Consider the following 14,861-nt stretch of genomic DNA (forward strand, 5'->3'; position numbering starts at 1 on the left):
TTGGTCTCAGTGCAAGATGTGTGAGCTGCTTCTGAGGGTCTTTGAGATTCCCCAAGGGAAGAGACGGGCCCTTATACCCCACCCTCGTCCACCCACTTGAAGGAAGGAACACCTCCTGGGGCTTTAAGAGGCTCCAGGGCTCATGGCTGTGGAGGTCCCAGCAGTTTCCCTATGCGCCCTGACCTCAGCCCTGCCTCTGGAGGTCACCTCAATGGGGCGGCGGGGCCCAGCCTGGGGAAGGACAGCGTGTGGGGTGGACCGCCTCCCAGCCCGGCAACTCCTCGCCACCCCAAGTCTATTTTTAGAGCAATTTGTCTGTGGGTCCTTTGCAGGGGGCAGCTTCCCGGAGGCCGGCAGGCTGGCCCTGTAATTTGGGAAGATTGTGGGTGTTCCTAGAGCCCAGGGCGGGGGCCCTCAGGCTCCCTGCAGGGTGGGGCCCGGCCTCAGAGGTGGGATGAGGCAGCTGCTGACCCCTCTCCCCACCCATAATGGGCCTCAAAGCCTCAAGTCCCTCTAGCCCTTCCATGCTGGCTCCTCAGACCTCAGCCTCACCTAAGCCAGGTGCTGGGGCCACCAGGAGCAGAGCTGACTTGGAGAGGAGGACTGTAGGCACCCATCAGGAAAAGGGGGGGATGCCCGGCAGCCCTGTGGCCCAGATGAGGCCAGGAGGCCCACGAGGTGGGCAGGAGGTGGACGCTGCCCTGGGAAACCTGAGCATCACTCATCCTCCCATCCAGGCACCAGACGGTCCCATATATTCTTCCTTCTTATCTTGTCTGCAGTATATTCTTCTCCACCCCTGCTGCCGCTGCCTTAGCGCGTGCCTCATTTCCTCTCTCCGGAAACAGCCTCCTGAGGATCTCACCACCTCTATCTCGCCTGCAGCCAGTCCAGGCTGCACACAGAGGCAGAGTGATCTTTTTTAAACTTACAAACCCGAGCGTGCTTAAAGCCCTCAGTGTCTCCTCGTTACCTTTAGGACAAAGTCACAGCTCTGAGTCCAGCCTCCAGGGCCGACCCATCCCTGCTGGCCTCTCTGACTCCATCTTCCCCCTTCCCTTTGCGTTCTAACTGCGCTAAACTGCTCGTAACTCTCTCCAGAACCCCCGCACCTAGCACGGTGCTCATTAGATGTTTGCTGAATAAATGTGATCGTATTCACAGGAGCTGCCATTTGTTGAACATTTACTTCTTGACCAGTACTTTTACAGATGAGGAAGCTAAGGCTCAGAGAGGTTAAGCAACTTGCCTAAGGTCACACAGCCAGGCAGGAGGGGTCTGTTGTCCAAGCCCACTCTGTAAACTGCTGGATGAAGAAGATGCCTCCCTGTTCTGGCCCCAGCCCACTCTGCCCTCCCACCTCACCAGCGCCACCCCCCCTGCCTTTCTCTACCTACCTCCCGGTGTACCCTAACATGTCTCCACGGCCCTGTCCAGCACAGGGGCCAGGAGGGGGGCTGAGCCCTCTGCTCTGGGAGTCCCCTGAGCCTGGGTCCTGCCCCCTTCTCTAGATGTGGAACACGGAGCGTGGGTGCTGGGACACAAACTGTGCTCGGTCATGGTGAAGCAGGAGCAGAGCCCAGAGCTGCCCGTGGACCCTCTGGCTGCCTCCTCGGCCATGGCCGCCGCTGCTGCCATGGCCACCACCCCGCTGCTGGGCCTCAGCCCCCTGACCAGGCTGCCCGTCCCCCACCAGGTGAGCCCGGGGCCGAGGGCGGGAGGAGGGGGGATGGATCTCTGTGGGAAGGGCCATCCAAAACCCTGTGCACCCCAGGGCTCTGAACAGGGAGCAGCGTGGCCCTCAGGAGCTCCCAGACCCGGTCTCTGCCCCCACCTTGGGTCACCCTTTCACCAGCCTAGAACAGACCCAGACCACAGCGGCCCTCACTGTGTGTGGAAGCAGATGAAGGGACCCAGGCAGGGCTGGGCATTGGGGACCCAGTCCAGGGTCTCGGGGTAGGAGGCAGCCCAGGCCACTTAATTTTCTCAGTGTCCGGATTTTTAAAAACGAAGAAACACCTAAATGGAAATATAAAAATTATACCCTGTTTCCATTGTTTATATGCATGAGTTGAATACCTTTAATCTACACTCCAGGCCAGCCCTCCCCCCGTGAATGTCTAGATACCATCGCTCAGCTATGGAACCAAAGCGGACATCTGCAGGCCCTTCTGGGGGTGCAAGGCCCAGACCCCCGCGCCTGGGAGAGGCCCTGCCTGCTCCCAGCTCTGCTCTCACCTGTGCTCTGGGCACGTTGCCTTCCTTCTTTATTCCTCAGCTTCCTTCTCTGTAAAATGGGAGCATGAACTACGGCTGAGGGGCTCCTACTCTTGTGTCTAAAACAGGAGTTGTTGTTGTTCTTTAGTCGCTACGTTGTGTCCAACTGTTTGCGACCCCATGGACTGTAGCCGGCCAGGCTCCTCTGTCCATGGGATTTCCCAGGCAAGAATACTGGAGTGGGTTGTCATTTCTTTCTCCAGGGGATCTTCCCGACCCAGGGATGCGAACCCGCATCTCCTGCATTGGCAGGAGCATCCTTTACCACTGAGTCACCGGGAAGCCCTTGAGTCGGGGTTTGGCTGGCACTGCCCCCTGCTGGCCACATGGCTCATCTGCTACGCATGTGGCCCAAGCGCTCAGGTGGCACCAGTGGTAAAGAACCTGCCTGACAATGCCAGAGACACAGATTTGATCCCTGAGTTGGGAAGATCCTCCGGAGGGGGAAATGGCAACCCACTCCACTTCAGTATTCTTGCCTGGAGAATACCACGGACGAGAGAGCGCGGGGTCGCAGAGTCAGGTGTGACTGAAGCGACTTAGCACGCACGCATAGGCAAGAAAGGGCATTCTCTCCTCCTCCACCAGGGACCGAAGGGTTCAGGGCTGGCTGCAGATGGAGAGGATCTTGGGGGACCATCTCCAGGGCTGGCTCTGTGACTCCTGAGGCCTCCCCAGCGCAGGAAGGGAAGACAGGATGGCCGTGGAACCAAGGTCATGGAAGTTAGGCGCTGGCCTCTGGGGAGGGAACTGAGAGGTTAAGCAACTTGCCCCACATTGCACAGTCGGAAGAAATGGAGCTGCATTCCAGACTCAGCCACCAGACCCCGAAGCCCACCTTTTCCACTCCAGTGAGGTCGAGACCCCCTAGTGGAAGGTGTGGGAACCAGGAGTTGGATGGCAAGAATGAGTGTGTGACCCACAGAAGTGGGGTCACCCCACTGCATCTCAGTCCTTTCACCTGTCACCTGAGGGCTCAGCTGGAATGTAGGCCAGGGAATCTGCAAGGTCCCAGCCAGCCTCCCCCTCCTATGATTCCGACTCATATGCTGAAATTCAGGATTCTGGGTCCCACCCACGATATCGTGACCTCTCTCTGCTGGCTTTGGACCTGGAGGGGAGAGATGGGCCTGAAATCCAGCACCCAACCCCGTGTCTTCTCAGAGAACACCCCTTGTGTGTGTGTTGGTACTCCTGCACAGGAAGCCACACATGCTGATGTCCTTTCTGAAACAGCAGGTTGGAATGGTGTGAAGAAATAGGAATGCGTGTTTATTTAAAGCCTCTAATTGTATCAGTCCCTTGCTTAAAACCCATTGTGCGTGTGTGCTAAGTCACTTCAGTCATGTCTGACTCGTTGCAACCCCATGGACTGTAGCCCACCAGGCTCCTCTGTCCATGGGGATTCTCCAGGCAAGAATGCTGGAGTGGGTTGCCATGCCCTCCTCCAGGGGATCTTCCCAACCCAGGGTTCGAACCCACGTCTCTTATGTCTCCTGCACTGGCAAGTGGTTTCTTTATTACTAGCAACACCTGGGAAGCCGCTGAAACCCATTAGGGGTCCTCCTTGTTTCAGACTTCCTTCTCTGGATTCTACTCCTCCCGCCACGCCCTCTCCCCAGAGCTTCTGGTCTTGTGTCTCAGCACTCCGCCTCTGACACAGACACCCCCTGGACACCCTCTGTACTCGCCATTTCCGGATCTAGCTGGGCTCTGTCTGGGCTCCGTGCTTTTGCAGATGCTTTTTCCTCTACGTGGAGTGCCTTTCCCCTCACCCACGTCCTGCCCCACCCTGTATCTGGAATACTGCTGTTTATACTTCAGGACTCAGACTTCAGCTGCCCAGGCACCTTTCTCTAATGCCTCCTTCGTCTGTGCTGTGGTTACCATTCAGTGAACAGCTACAATCTGCCAGACATTACATGATGTGGGTCTCATGGCAACCCACACACCCAGGCCTGCATGGCGTTCACAATCAATGTAGGGTCACCCTCCTCCAAAAAAGACAGCCCTGGCCTCAGAGGCCACAGAAAGCCCTTCTTCCCTGAACTCAAGAGCTAAAGGATGCTCCTTGGCCACCACTCTCTTCCCTTAGGTCTGACTTGCCTTCTCTAAGCACAAGAACTTGCCTCTGCTCCCTCTGGAATATGCCTGGAACCCTGAGCCCAGCCACTTTCTTAATGCTGTAGGGCAGACCCCCCCCCGCCCCGGGCCCAGGGAGGGAGGGCGGTGGGAGGGCATGGTGGGGACAAGCCCCCGGAGCTGCTGATGGAGCAGGCCCTGTCTCTCCCTCAGGCCCCAGGAGAGATGACTCAGCTGCCAGTGATCAAAGCTGAGCCCCAGGAGGTGAACCAGTTCCTCAAAGTGACACCGGGTAAGTGTGCCTGGAGATGGGCTCTTCATCTCCAGTCTTGGACAGACCGCATTCCTTACCCCTTGGTTCAGCCCACCTGTCTCCCTTGACACGTCCCTTTTCTCCCCATAATAGTCTCTCCTCCCTTCTGTGCCCGTTCTCTATCCGTCCAGTCCCCTTCTTACTCACTCTACAACTGTCATCACGATCACCACCTTCTCACCCTGTTTGCTAGTTTCCCCTCCCATCATTCACTAACTGAAGTCCTCCTTGTAGCCATCAGTTCACCCACCCATTCATCCATTTACTCATTTATCCATCCATCTGTCCATCCTTTCATCTATCCATTCATCCACCCATCCAACGAGAGTACATTGGGCATCTCCTAGTTCCAGGAACTGGGGACGCAGAGAGAGAAAACAGTTGCTGTACACAAGGAGCTCACACAGTAGTGAGGGTCACAGACAAACCACCAATTACACAGTTGTGTTATGGGTTAAAGATGACAGATCCTGGGAAACACCTCCCCAGACCTGACAGGAGAGGAGACAGCAAAGGGAGCTTCCTGGATTGAGTGGAAGGAGAAAGGACTGGCTTAATTTTTCCAATCCCACCTCGTTCATTCAACACTGATTAAGCATCAACTGTGTATCAGGCCCTGGACTAAGCACCACAAGGTTTAGGAAGATGAATAAGGCCCAAGTGTCACCCTCAAGTTACTCACAACAGCCTCTGAGAGAAGACAGAATTAACTGGAGGTAGAAAGGAACCAGTGTGAAAACACCTTACATCATAAAGCCTGGTCGCATCCATTAGCCCATTGCATCCTCCAAGCTCCATACAGGGAGTCATTGCACCCCCACTTCCACAGGGAAGTGAGGCTGGGAGGTGTTAAGTAAACATGAATGTAGGTCACATAGTTGTGGGGTACAACAGTCAGGACTTGAACTCAGGTCTGACTCCAAGTTCAGTGGTCTTTGCAGTATGGAATCCGCGAGAGGTAAATAAGAGCCAATGAAGAGAGAGGGGGCTCCTGTAGGGGCGGTGGTGGGCAGAGCCCGGCAGGACGCAGTGGTTCCCCCTCCCAGTCTCAGCCCAGCTCTGCGGTGCAGTGGGCTCCAGATTCCCGCGTGTGTGTGCACGCGTGCTCGGCCATGTCCGACTCTGTGCGACCCCAGGGACTGCAGCCTTCCAGGCTCTTGGTCCTCTTGGCTCGGCCCAGGCCTCTTCCTGATGCTGTGGCCAAGAGAGGCAGCCTGGAGGGGATGCTGGGGAGAGCAGTGCTCCTGGCAGGTCTGCTGAAAGCTCAGTGCCTGCTGCCCTGTTACCCTGAGGTTGGAAATGGACACCCTGGTGTTTTGAAATGGAAAGAAAGGGACAGAGGCTGACGCTTGCCCTGCCCGATCCCCATGGGTCTTGCTGTGGGCAGACTCCAGTCATCTCCTGGGGTTGCCAAGTTGGAGGCTCACAGACCCTGAGCCCTGTGAAGTGAGGGTTTAGTCACTAAGCCGTGTCCGACTATTGCAACCCCATGGACTGTAGCCCGCCAGGTGCTCCTCTGTCCATGGGATTTCCCAGGCAAGAACAGTGGAGTGGGTTGCCATTTCCTTCTCCAGGGGATTTTCCCGACCCAGGGATAAAACCTGGGTCTCCTGCATTGCAGGTGGATTCTTTACTGACTGAGCCACCAGGGAAAGGAGCCCCAAGAATCCAGCCTCTGTGTTATCCCTGCCAAGTGTTAGTATTAGATACTCAGTCATATCCAACTCTGCGACCCCATCTGTGGACTACACCAGGCTCTTCTGTCCGTGGAATTTTCCAGTAAAAAACACATGGAATTCATTCCCTTTTCCAGGGGATCTTCCCAACCCAGGGATGGAACACAAGTCTCCTGCATTGTAGGGGGATTCGTTATCGTCTGAGCCACCAGGGAATCCCCACCAAGAACCGGGTTTAAAGAAACTGGGCTCGGTGGAGTCAGAGATGGCGTGGCCCTCAGAAATTGTCTTCTGAGATGTCAGCTCTACTTTCTGACACGCTAGGGTTGGGGGCGGGGTGGGGGGGGCTCCTGACGTTATAGGGGTCAAGGCCCGAGCAGTCCCACATGCCTTCCAGACTGGCTTAGGCCCGCGCTGTGCTGAACTCTGTACGCCCAGAGCTGGGGTGCCACCCGGCTAACCTGGCTTCTCCTGCTCCCCGCAGAGGACCTGGTGCAGATGCCTCCGACACCCCCCAGCAGCCATGGCAGCGACAGCGACGGCTCCCAGAGTCCCCGCTCTCTGCCCCCCTCCAGCCCTATCCGGCCCATGGCCCGCTCCTCCACGGCCATCTCCACCTCTCCGCTCCTCACCGCCCCTCACGTAAGCAGCTGGGGCCGGATTGACCCCAGAGTCGAGGAATCCAATGTCTAGGGGGAGCCCGAAGCCTGATCCCTACCCCCATCAGAACGCAGGAGGCGCCTGCCCCACAGATGGGAGTGAAGATCTTTTAATCATGCTTGGGGATGAATAGGAAATGGGGAGAGAGTCCAAGCGTCCTGCTGAACCCACTGGCGGCAGAGCCAGGTCTAGCACTTGACATTCCTGACCTCCAGGGGGACGGCCCAGGCTGCCTCCAAGGAGCACTGTTTGGAGAGCAAAGTTCAGGATGCCCAGAAGCCCTGGGACAGGTGGGGGACCCCTCAGGTCTAGAGGTGGTAGGTGTCCGAGGTGGGTGCTGTTCAGGGGGCCCTGGACAAGTAAGCTCTGAGGCTGTGGATTCCAGGATGGGATCTAGGGATCAGCCCTTCCCAACAATATATTGAGGGCCTAACGTGCCAGGCTGCCAGCAACATCCTCAACACTTGTGACATGTTACTGGATTTAATTCAGATCCACCCCTTTTGCAGATGAGGAAACTGAGGTTCAGTGAGCTGAGTACCTTGCCCAGGTCATGCGGAGAGTAAATGGCCGAGCTTGGATTTGAATGCAGGGCTGTCTGGTTCCTAACTAGTATGTCCCCCTTGCCACAGAAATTACAGGGGACGTCAGGGCCGCTGCTCCTGACGGAGGAGGAGAAGCGCACCCTCGTTGCTGAGGGCTACCCCATCCCCACCAAACTCCCCCTCACCAAAGCCGAGGAGAAGGCCTTGAAGAGGGTCCGGAGGAAAATCAAGAACAAGGTAAAGCATGAGGCAGACCCTGGCCCTGCCCTGGGGCTTCCTTGGGGAGGGGGGGCTCTGCTCCCCTGGCTGTGCCAGTCCTGAAACCGGGGAGCCCAGGAAGTGGATACCTGGCATGTAACTCCCATGAGGGACAGGGAAGCCTGGCCTACTGCAGTCCACGGGGTCACAAAGAGTCAGACACAGCTTGGTGATTGAACAATAACAACTCCCGTTTGGGGGCTTCCCCCTCTAGATCTCGGCCCAGGAGAGCCGCCGTAAGAAGAAGGAGTACGTGGAGTGTCTAGAAAAGAAGTAAGAGGCCCGGGGCAGGTGGACAGCCCGGGTGGCCTGGGCTCCGCTCCCCAACTTGGCTTCCTCTCCCACCCTCTCAGGGGCAGTGGGGGGCCCACGGGGAGTAGGATGCTGGTGGGCAAGTCAAAGGGGGCAGCAGAGAGACTTCCCTGGTGGTCCAGTGGTTACGACTCTGTGCTCCCAGTACAGGGGGCACAGGTTCAAATCCTGGTTGGGGACTAAGATTCTGCATGCCACACCATGTGACCCCAAAATGGGGGGGAAGCCAAGTCGGGGCTGCCACTGAGCCTGTGCCTGCTTGGCCCCCACAGGGTGGAGACATTTACATCTGAGAACAATGAACTGTGGAAGAAGGTGGAAACCCTGGAGAATGCCAACAGGTGGGTGGTGCCGCCTGCGATCCCCCTGGCCCCCTGCCCTTCTGCGGCCAGTGGCTGGCTCTGCCATAGCTCTGGGAGGCAGCAGAGAGGAGAGGTCACTGAGTTCACGGTGATGCGAATCCCAGAAACAGGGACCCTGCGGCCTGGGACCCTCAGTTTCCCCTCCTTCTTTATCCACTCAGAGCTCTAGATGGGGCTGGTAAGATGCTGCAAGGAGGTAACACAGACCAGCAGGAGCAGCAGCCCCTAGTCGCCTCTTGAAGTGCTTTGTGTTCAGGCCGCGTGCCAGGCCTATTGAATCAGGAACTCTGGGAAGGTTCCACAGCCCATGTGTTAACAAGCCCTCCCGGTAATTCTGAGGCACCCTGAAGTTAGAGCACTGGGGTGCATGTTTACTACTCAGAGTGAGTTTCTCAGACCAGCATGTCAACATCAGCTAGGGGCTTGCAGAAGTGCAGAATCTCGGGCCTCTCCCCATACATAACTTGAATCAGAATCTGCATTTCAACAAGAGACTTCGGTGATTCACGCACACGATTAAGTTTGAGAAAGAGTCTGGAGCCCACACAGGGCCTGGCATGTGGTGGCCACAGAAAGTCACAACTCCGGGTGCTGTTTTTGTGATCCTGGGAAAACTGTCATGCGTCTCTGGGCCCCCATTTCTCTGTCTAAATGGAGACGATGGAAGTGGTATCTCCCCGGATTCGTGTGCCGATGCGATGAGACCTAGCAAGTAAAGGGCCAGCACTGTCCTTGGCATTTGAGAATGCTCCCTTCATGTTACCTTTTCTTCTTCTTTTTTTCTTGCTTTTATTCTGAATTCTTGTTAGTGACCAGTCATGAGCCCACAGTAGGTCTTTACTTGTTCGCTGGGAGTAATTAAAATAGCAGCCAACAGCTGGTAGGTAGCAGGTGCTCAACAGAAGGCTTTTCCCTTCTTTCCTTCCTTCTCCCCCAGCTTCTCCAGCGGGATCCAGCCACTCCCCTGATTGACCTGGAGAATGGCTCCCTGACTCAGGGAAGAGGGGGCCCTCCCCCCACCCCCTTCCTCTGGCCCAGATTCCTCTCTGGTCCCAAATAGGGCCAGGCCCTTGGAGCTATCCCGCCACCTGCTGTACATTCCGGGAACTGCAACCCCATGGACCAGCTGGGCGGGAGGGAAGAGATGATTCAATATTTGTTCACCAAGAGTGGGCTGATTCCTTGCTGGGAAGGACCCAGTCCCTGCCCTCAGGGAGCCCCCACAGTTAGCGAAAGAGACTGACGTCGTTGTTCAGTTGCTCAGTCATGTCCGACTCTTTGCGACCCCATGGAATGACATACAAATTTGTAAATAAACGAAGTGTTACAGGTGCTGCGATAAAAGCAAAAACAGAGACAAAATTAACAAAAATGGTAGCTACCATTCCCCGCACGCTCACTCTTCACCATGTACCAGGCAGCTGCCAGACACGTCCTTCTTATCAGCTCAGGGTAGAAGGAGGGAAGGTCAGTTTAGCTGCGGCTGGTGTGGGGTTGAAGAAAAAGAAGGTGACCTCAGCCCAGGTGGGCCAGACCCGCCTCCAACCTCCTCTTTGGCCAGGAGAAGCCTCACAGGGCTCCTCAGAGCTCCCACAGGGAGACCCAGCCATTCACCGTGAAACGGGCGCCAGGTGCCCCGGCCACACCACAGAGGAGCCAAGCGGGAAGTGACCTTTTCTGTCTTGAGTGAAATGGGCACCTGGTGTGGAAGCCAAGCCTAGAGCCAACCCAGGTGCCCCCGCCCCCACCCCGCACCCGGGGAGAGCTCCAGGAGGCAGAGACGCCTGCCTGCCGGGTCAGAACCGGCGGGTGACCGCTGTGCCCCCCTCAGGACTCTGCTCCAGCAGCTGCAGAAACTCCAGACTCTGGTCACCAACAAGATCTCCAGACCTTACAAGATGGCCGCCACCCAGACTGGGACCTGCCTCATGGTAGGTTACTGTTCCCTCACCGCAGAGCCGCACGAGGACCGATCTTCCCCCAGGCCAGCTTTCAGGGAAGGGGGGCGCGTGGTGTGCAGAGCTTTCAGGGACCGGCAATGTTGTAGGCAGCATCGCCAGGGTAAAATATCCTAATACCTGGTGTACTGGCTCCAGCAGACCCCAGCCTCTTTCACCAAAGCCCATGGAACCTTCCAGAACACGACCTTCCCTGACTGGTTCTGACATGGTGTAGATGTGTAGTGACCCACACGAACCCTGCTAGGGGGTGACAGTCCAAGTGCTGCCAGGAGGCAGCCTCTGAGGATCCAGTGGGGGGATGGGCCTGGGGCGATGCATGGAAATATGGTCCTGTTTCTCTCTACACGCATGGCGGGGTGCCCAGGCTGTGGCCCGGGCCTCTGCTAGCTCCTTTTCCACATTCCCTGTAGCTGTACAGCCTGTTGCCTCCGGGTTAATCACTGCCCCTGGGTCCTCTGAAAGCCTCAAGCTGTCAGGTAGCAAAGCCGGAGTAGAGGCAGGTGTTAGTTTGGGCTCTGTGACTCTTAGCTCCCCGTGCTGGCCAGTCTTCCTGGGAACCCTGCTGGGAATCTGGTGTGAAGATATGTCCCCGTCCCTTGCCCCAGCCTCAGTCTCCTCCGGCACCTACCCCTTCCTTCCTTTCCTGATTCCTTTCCGCCCCAGAGGTGATAGCCACACTGGCCAACTCCCTCTCTTTTCTGGTGCTGCCTGGGGTGGCCCCTCTCCAACGGGCTGAGATGGCCTGACAGCCTCCACCTTCTCCTCCACCATATGGGCTCTGGGATCAGATTTCCTGAAAAATGATGAGCCTTTGGCCCCCACTGGCTATGGAGCGGGGAGGGGGGAGGGTTTTGGGGGTGGCCAGAGTTGCAGCCATTCCCTGGCCCAGCTCTGCCCACCACACTCTCTCCACTACCAGGTGGCAGCCTTGTGCTTCGTCCTGGTGCTGGGCTCCCTCGTGCCCTGCCTCCCTGAGTTCTCTTCTGGCTCCCAGACTGTGAAGGAAGACCCGATGGCCACTGACAGCGTTTACACCGCCAGTCAGAGTGAGTGCGGGCTGCCCTCCCCCCGATACCAGCCCCAACTTCTGGGCAGAAGACAGACACAAGTGAGGAGCCGGGTCTGGGGGCTGACACCGTCTCCTTCTACCTCCCCATTTTGCAGACGGGGAAACTGAGGCCCCTCCCAAGGGTCTGTGATTTGTTCGATGTTAGTTGTAGAATTAGGACTACAAGGCAAAGTCCCTTATTCCCAACCCACCCAGGAGCGGCTTGGCCAGGGGAGAAGGTTTAGGGAATAACAGGAATGTTCCTACCCTAGCCCCCACGTATTATGGTGCCGGTTGGTAGGGAGCATCTGCTAAGCCACCATCAGTATTTTACAACTGGGATAGCAAGTGAGTTTCAGCTCTAGGGCCATTTTCCATAAGATGGTAGTGGCTGCATGAAGCACTTTTAAGAAGGACTCTGAGGCCCCGTTCAGGATCAACAGGAAGGAGTGGTGAAATCCACTGGTAATGTCTGGGCAGAAGCGTGGGAGTGGTGGTGTGGACTCAGCTAGTTACCACCCCATGGGGCTTGTGAGGACTGTTAAGAACATGGAGTTTCCGAGTCAGTCATATCTGCCACTCGCTAAGTATGTGACCTCGGGCGTGTGTCTGAAGCATGCTAAATTTTAATCTCTTATCTCGAAAATGGGAGTTACCAGTTCCACGCTTAATGAGCATGTTTGCTGTGAAGACTAAATGACGTGGTGCATGAAGGGTCTCGGTGCAGTTCCTGGTGCACAGCAGGCTCTTACTAAATGAACAACAGTCGCTCCCTTTTTGATGGGCTCGCAAGAGGAGAGAAAAGACACAGCACGCAGTGGCAAGGGGAGAACTGGTGCGGGGGCAGCAAAGAGCAGTGTGGATTCCAGAGGCAGAGGACACTTCAGACAGACCTCCAGAGCAACTTCCAGACTCCGCTCATGGCCCCCTGGAGCGAGTCATCCAGCAGGGCAGGAGGAGGACAAGGAAACAGATGGGAGGTGGAGAGAGAGAAGCTGGGGGGGGCGAGCGTTTCAAGGAGGGATGCTGCGGGGAGACTGAGTAGGGCCTGCAGGGCCTTGGGAGGGAGCGGCCGTGGGGAGGGTTAGGGGAAGAGGAAGCAGAGGCGGGGAGCGAAAACCCCTCCCTGGACCAGAACAGCCAGAGAAGCAGAGAAGAGACAGTTGCTAAGGGAGGTGGGTGGCAGGGATGTAAGATCCTGAGAGCCACGTGTCCGTTTTCTCAAGGCTGGAGGGTTATGTGTGATGGGAGGCACAGGGGACTTCGGACAGGAAGGAATGGAAGCTGGAGCCTCAGTGATCTGTTCTGTGAAATGGACCTAAAAATATCTCATTCCAAGAGTTTCTGTTAATGATTGATATAGGTTAAAGGATGCCAACAATGTCTGATAGGCATGGTAGATATCCAGCAAATGTGTTTTCTCTTTTCTTCATCTCCATGAGGGGTAAACCGGGGCCTCAAATGGGGAAAAGATTTATTCAAGGTCTCTCGGGGAGGGAGTGGCTCAGTAGGAGGAGAACCCAGCTTTCAGATGCCCCAGCCCAGTGCCCCCTGCTCAGGGAGCGCTAACTTGCTCGGAGTACAGTTTCAGTCACTCTGTTATCTCCTTTAAACCTCATATCAACAGGAAGTTGGCCCCTAGGATTCCTATTTTACAGATGAGCAAGCTCAGAAAGGTGAAAGCAAAGGCATGACTTGCCTGCAGTCACACAGCTGGGAGTCATTAGAGCTGGATTCAGATCCAGGCCTGACACAGTCCAGGGCCCAGGTCCTTGAACACTGGGCCCTGACTGTGGCCTAGACGGGGAGGGAGCCGCCTGGCACCGTGGCTCACCCTGAGCTCCTTCTCCAGTGCCTTCCCGGAGCCTCCTGTTCTACGATGAGGGAGCAGGCTCATGGGAGGATGGCCACAGTGCCCTGCTGCCCGTGGAGCCCCCGGATGGCTGGGAGATCAAGCCCGGGGGGCCGGTGGAGCAGCGACCCCAGGACCACCGGCAACATGACCACCTGGACAGCACCCACGAGACCAGCAAGTACCTGAGCGAGGCCTGGCCAAAGGACGTTGGCGGAAATGGCACGAGTCCTGACTTCTCCCACCCTGAGGAGTGGTTCCATGAGAGGTGGGTGGGTGACCCCTTCCCTTCCTGGGGTCCCCGGTTCCACCCACCCTCTGCCCACCCCTGGTTCCCGCGTTGCCAGCCACACCCTCCCGAGGCCGCATCCCTCCCAAGTCCAAACCCAGCTTGCAGAGGGGCGAGAGGGTCCTCCCTGGACAGAATCATCCCTGACTTCTCTTCTCTCTCCAGGGATCTGGGCCCCAACACCACCGTCAAGCTCTCCTAGGCCATGCCAAGACCTGGACACAGGGCGTACCCTCTGGTACTCAAAAGAGGGGTCGTCCTGCTCACCAATCCGGATCCGGCTCGTACCCCTGCCCCCTGGGGTCCCATCCCAGGAGAAAGGGTTCCACTCCCCCCACCCCACCAGCCCCTCTTTGCCCCAGGTCTTGACTGGGGCCCCCCTTCACCCCACATTTGGACTGTTCCCTTGGGCCAACCACTCTGTTCTCACCCCCTCCCTCCCACAACCATCCGTCCTTCTCAGAGAAACCACTCACTGGGTTACCCACCTCCCTTCTCACAATGACCAAGAGGACCACTGCCTCCCTGCCCCACCTCGACCACACACACACACACACACATCAACAGACCGACACACCAAGCCCCCCCCCACTGTACAGAGACCAAGAACAGAAATTGTTTGTAAATAATGAACCTTATTTTTTATTATTGCCGATCCCTAAGATATTGTATTTTACAAGTCTCCCTCCTACCTTCAACCCTCCCTTGTTTTGTATTTTATGAAGTTAGTGCGGGCTTTGCTGCTCCCTGGCCCAGGAGAGAGGGTCCGCCCCAACCCCTTACCTGGCCTCCCCCCTGCCGCTGCCCAAGCCGCTGGGCCTTTTTAATTGCCAAACTGCTTCACCCATCAGCTCAGCACATGCTTTAAGAAGGCAAAAGTAAAAAAAAAAAAAAATGATGCAGCATCAATCCCTGACTTTGTGCCTTTCTTCATGGTAGGGGTCGTGGGGGGTGGGACTGAAGGTGAAGGAATAAGAAGGGTACGTTTATTTGGGGGCTTCCCAGGTGGCACTAGTGGTAAAGAACCCACGTGCCAACACAGGAGACATAAGAGATGCCGGTTTGATCCCTAGATGGGGAAGATCCCCTGGAGGATGGAGGCTACTCACTCCAGTGTTCTTGCCTAGAGAATCCCATGGATAGAGGAGCCTGGTGGGCTACGGTCCATAGGGTTGCAAAGAGCTGGACAGGCCTGTCGGACAGGAACAGGGACTTAGCACACACGC

At 56.6% G+C, this 14,861-nt stretch overlaps 1 protein-coding gene across 6 annotated transcripts in view; it reads left to right on the forward strand.

Moving 5' to 3' along the window:
- The window catches only part of CREB3L1 (cAMP responsive element binding protein 3 like 1), a 36,978-nt gene extending 22,434 nt beyond the window's left edge, over positions 1–14,544 (forward strand). For 5 of the 6 annotated variants that reach the window (XM_081538407.1, XM_081538410.1, XM_081538408.1 and 2 more), the window contains 10 exons: positions 1,512–1,696; positions 4,573–4,651; positions 6,833–6,990; positions 7,641–7,790; positions 8,026–8,084; positions 8,396–8,464; positions 10,317–10,416; positions 11,366–11,492; positions 13,347–13,614; positions 13,801–14,544. In XM_081538407.1, the coding sequence (XP_081394533.1) occupies positions 1,512–1,696; positions 4,573–4,651; positions 6,833–6,990; positions 7,641–7,790; positions 8,026–8,084; positions 8,396–8,464; positions 10,317–10,416; positions 11,366–11,492; positions 13,347–13,614; positions 13,801–13,837 (1,232 nt within the window). In that variant the 3' untranslated portion in view covers positions 13,838–14,544. The remainder of the gene's footprint in view (positions 1–1,511; positions 1,697–4,572; positions 4,652–6,832; positions 6,991–7,640; positions 7,791–8,025; positions 8,085–8,395; positions 8,465–10,316; positions 10,417–11,365; positions 11,493–13,346; positions 13,615–13,800) is intronic. The other variant, XM_081538412.1, reaches the window with a different exon arrangement.
- The last annotated feature ends 317 nt before the right edge of the window (positions 14,545–14,861 follow it).

Source organism: Giraffa tippelskirchi, chromosome 11 (genome assembly GCF_054371585.1).
Source record: "Giraffa tippelskirchi isolate mGirTip1 chromosome 11, T2T-mGirTip1v1.2.pri, whole genome shotgun sequence".
In the NCBI taxonomy this organism is placed as follows: Eukaryota; Metazoa; Chordata; class Mammalia; order Artiodactyla; family Giraffidae; genus Giraffa; species Giraffa tippelskirchi.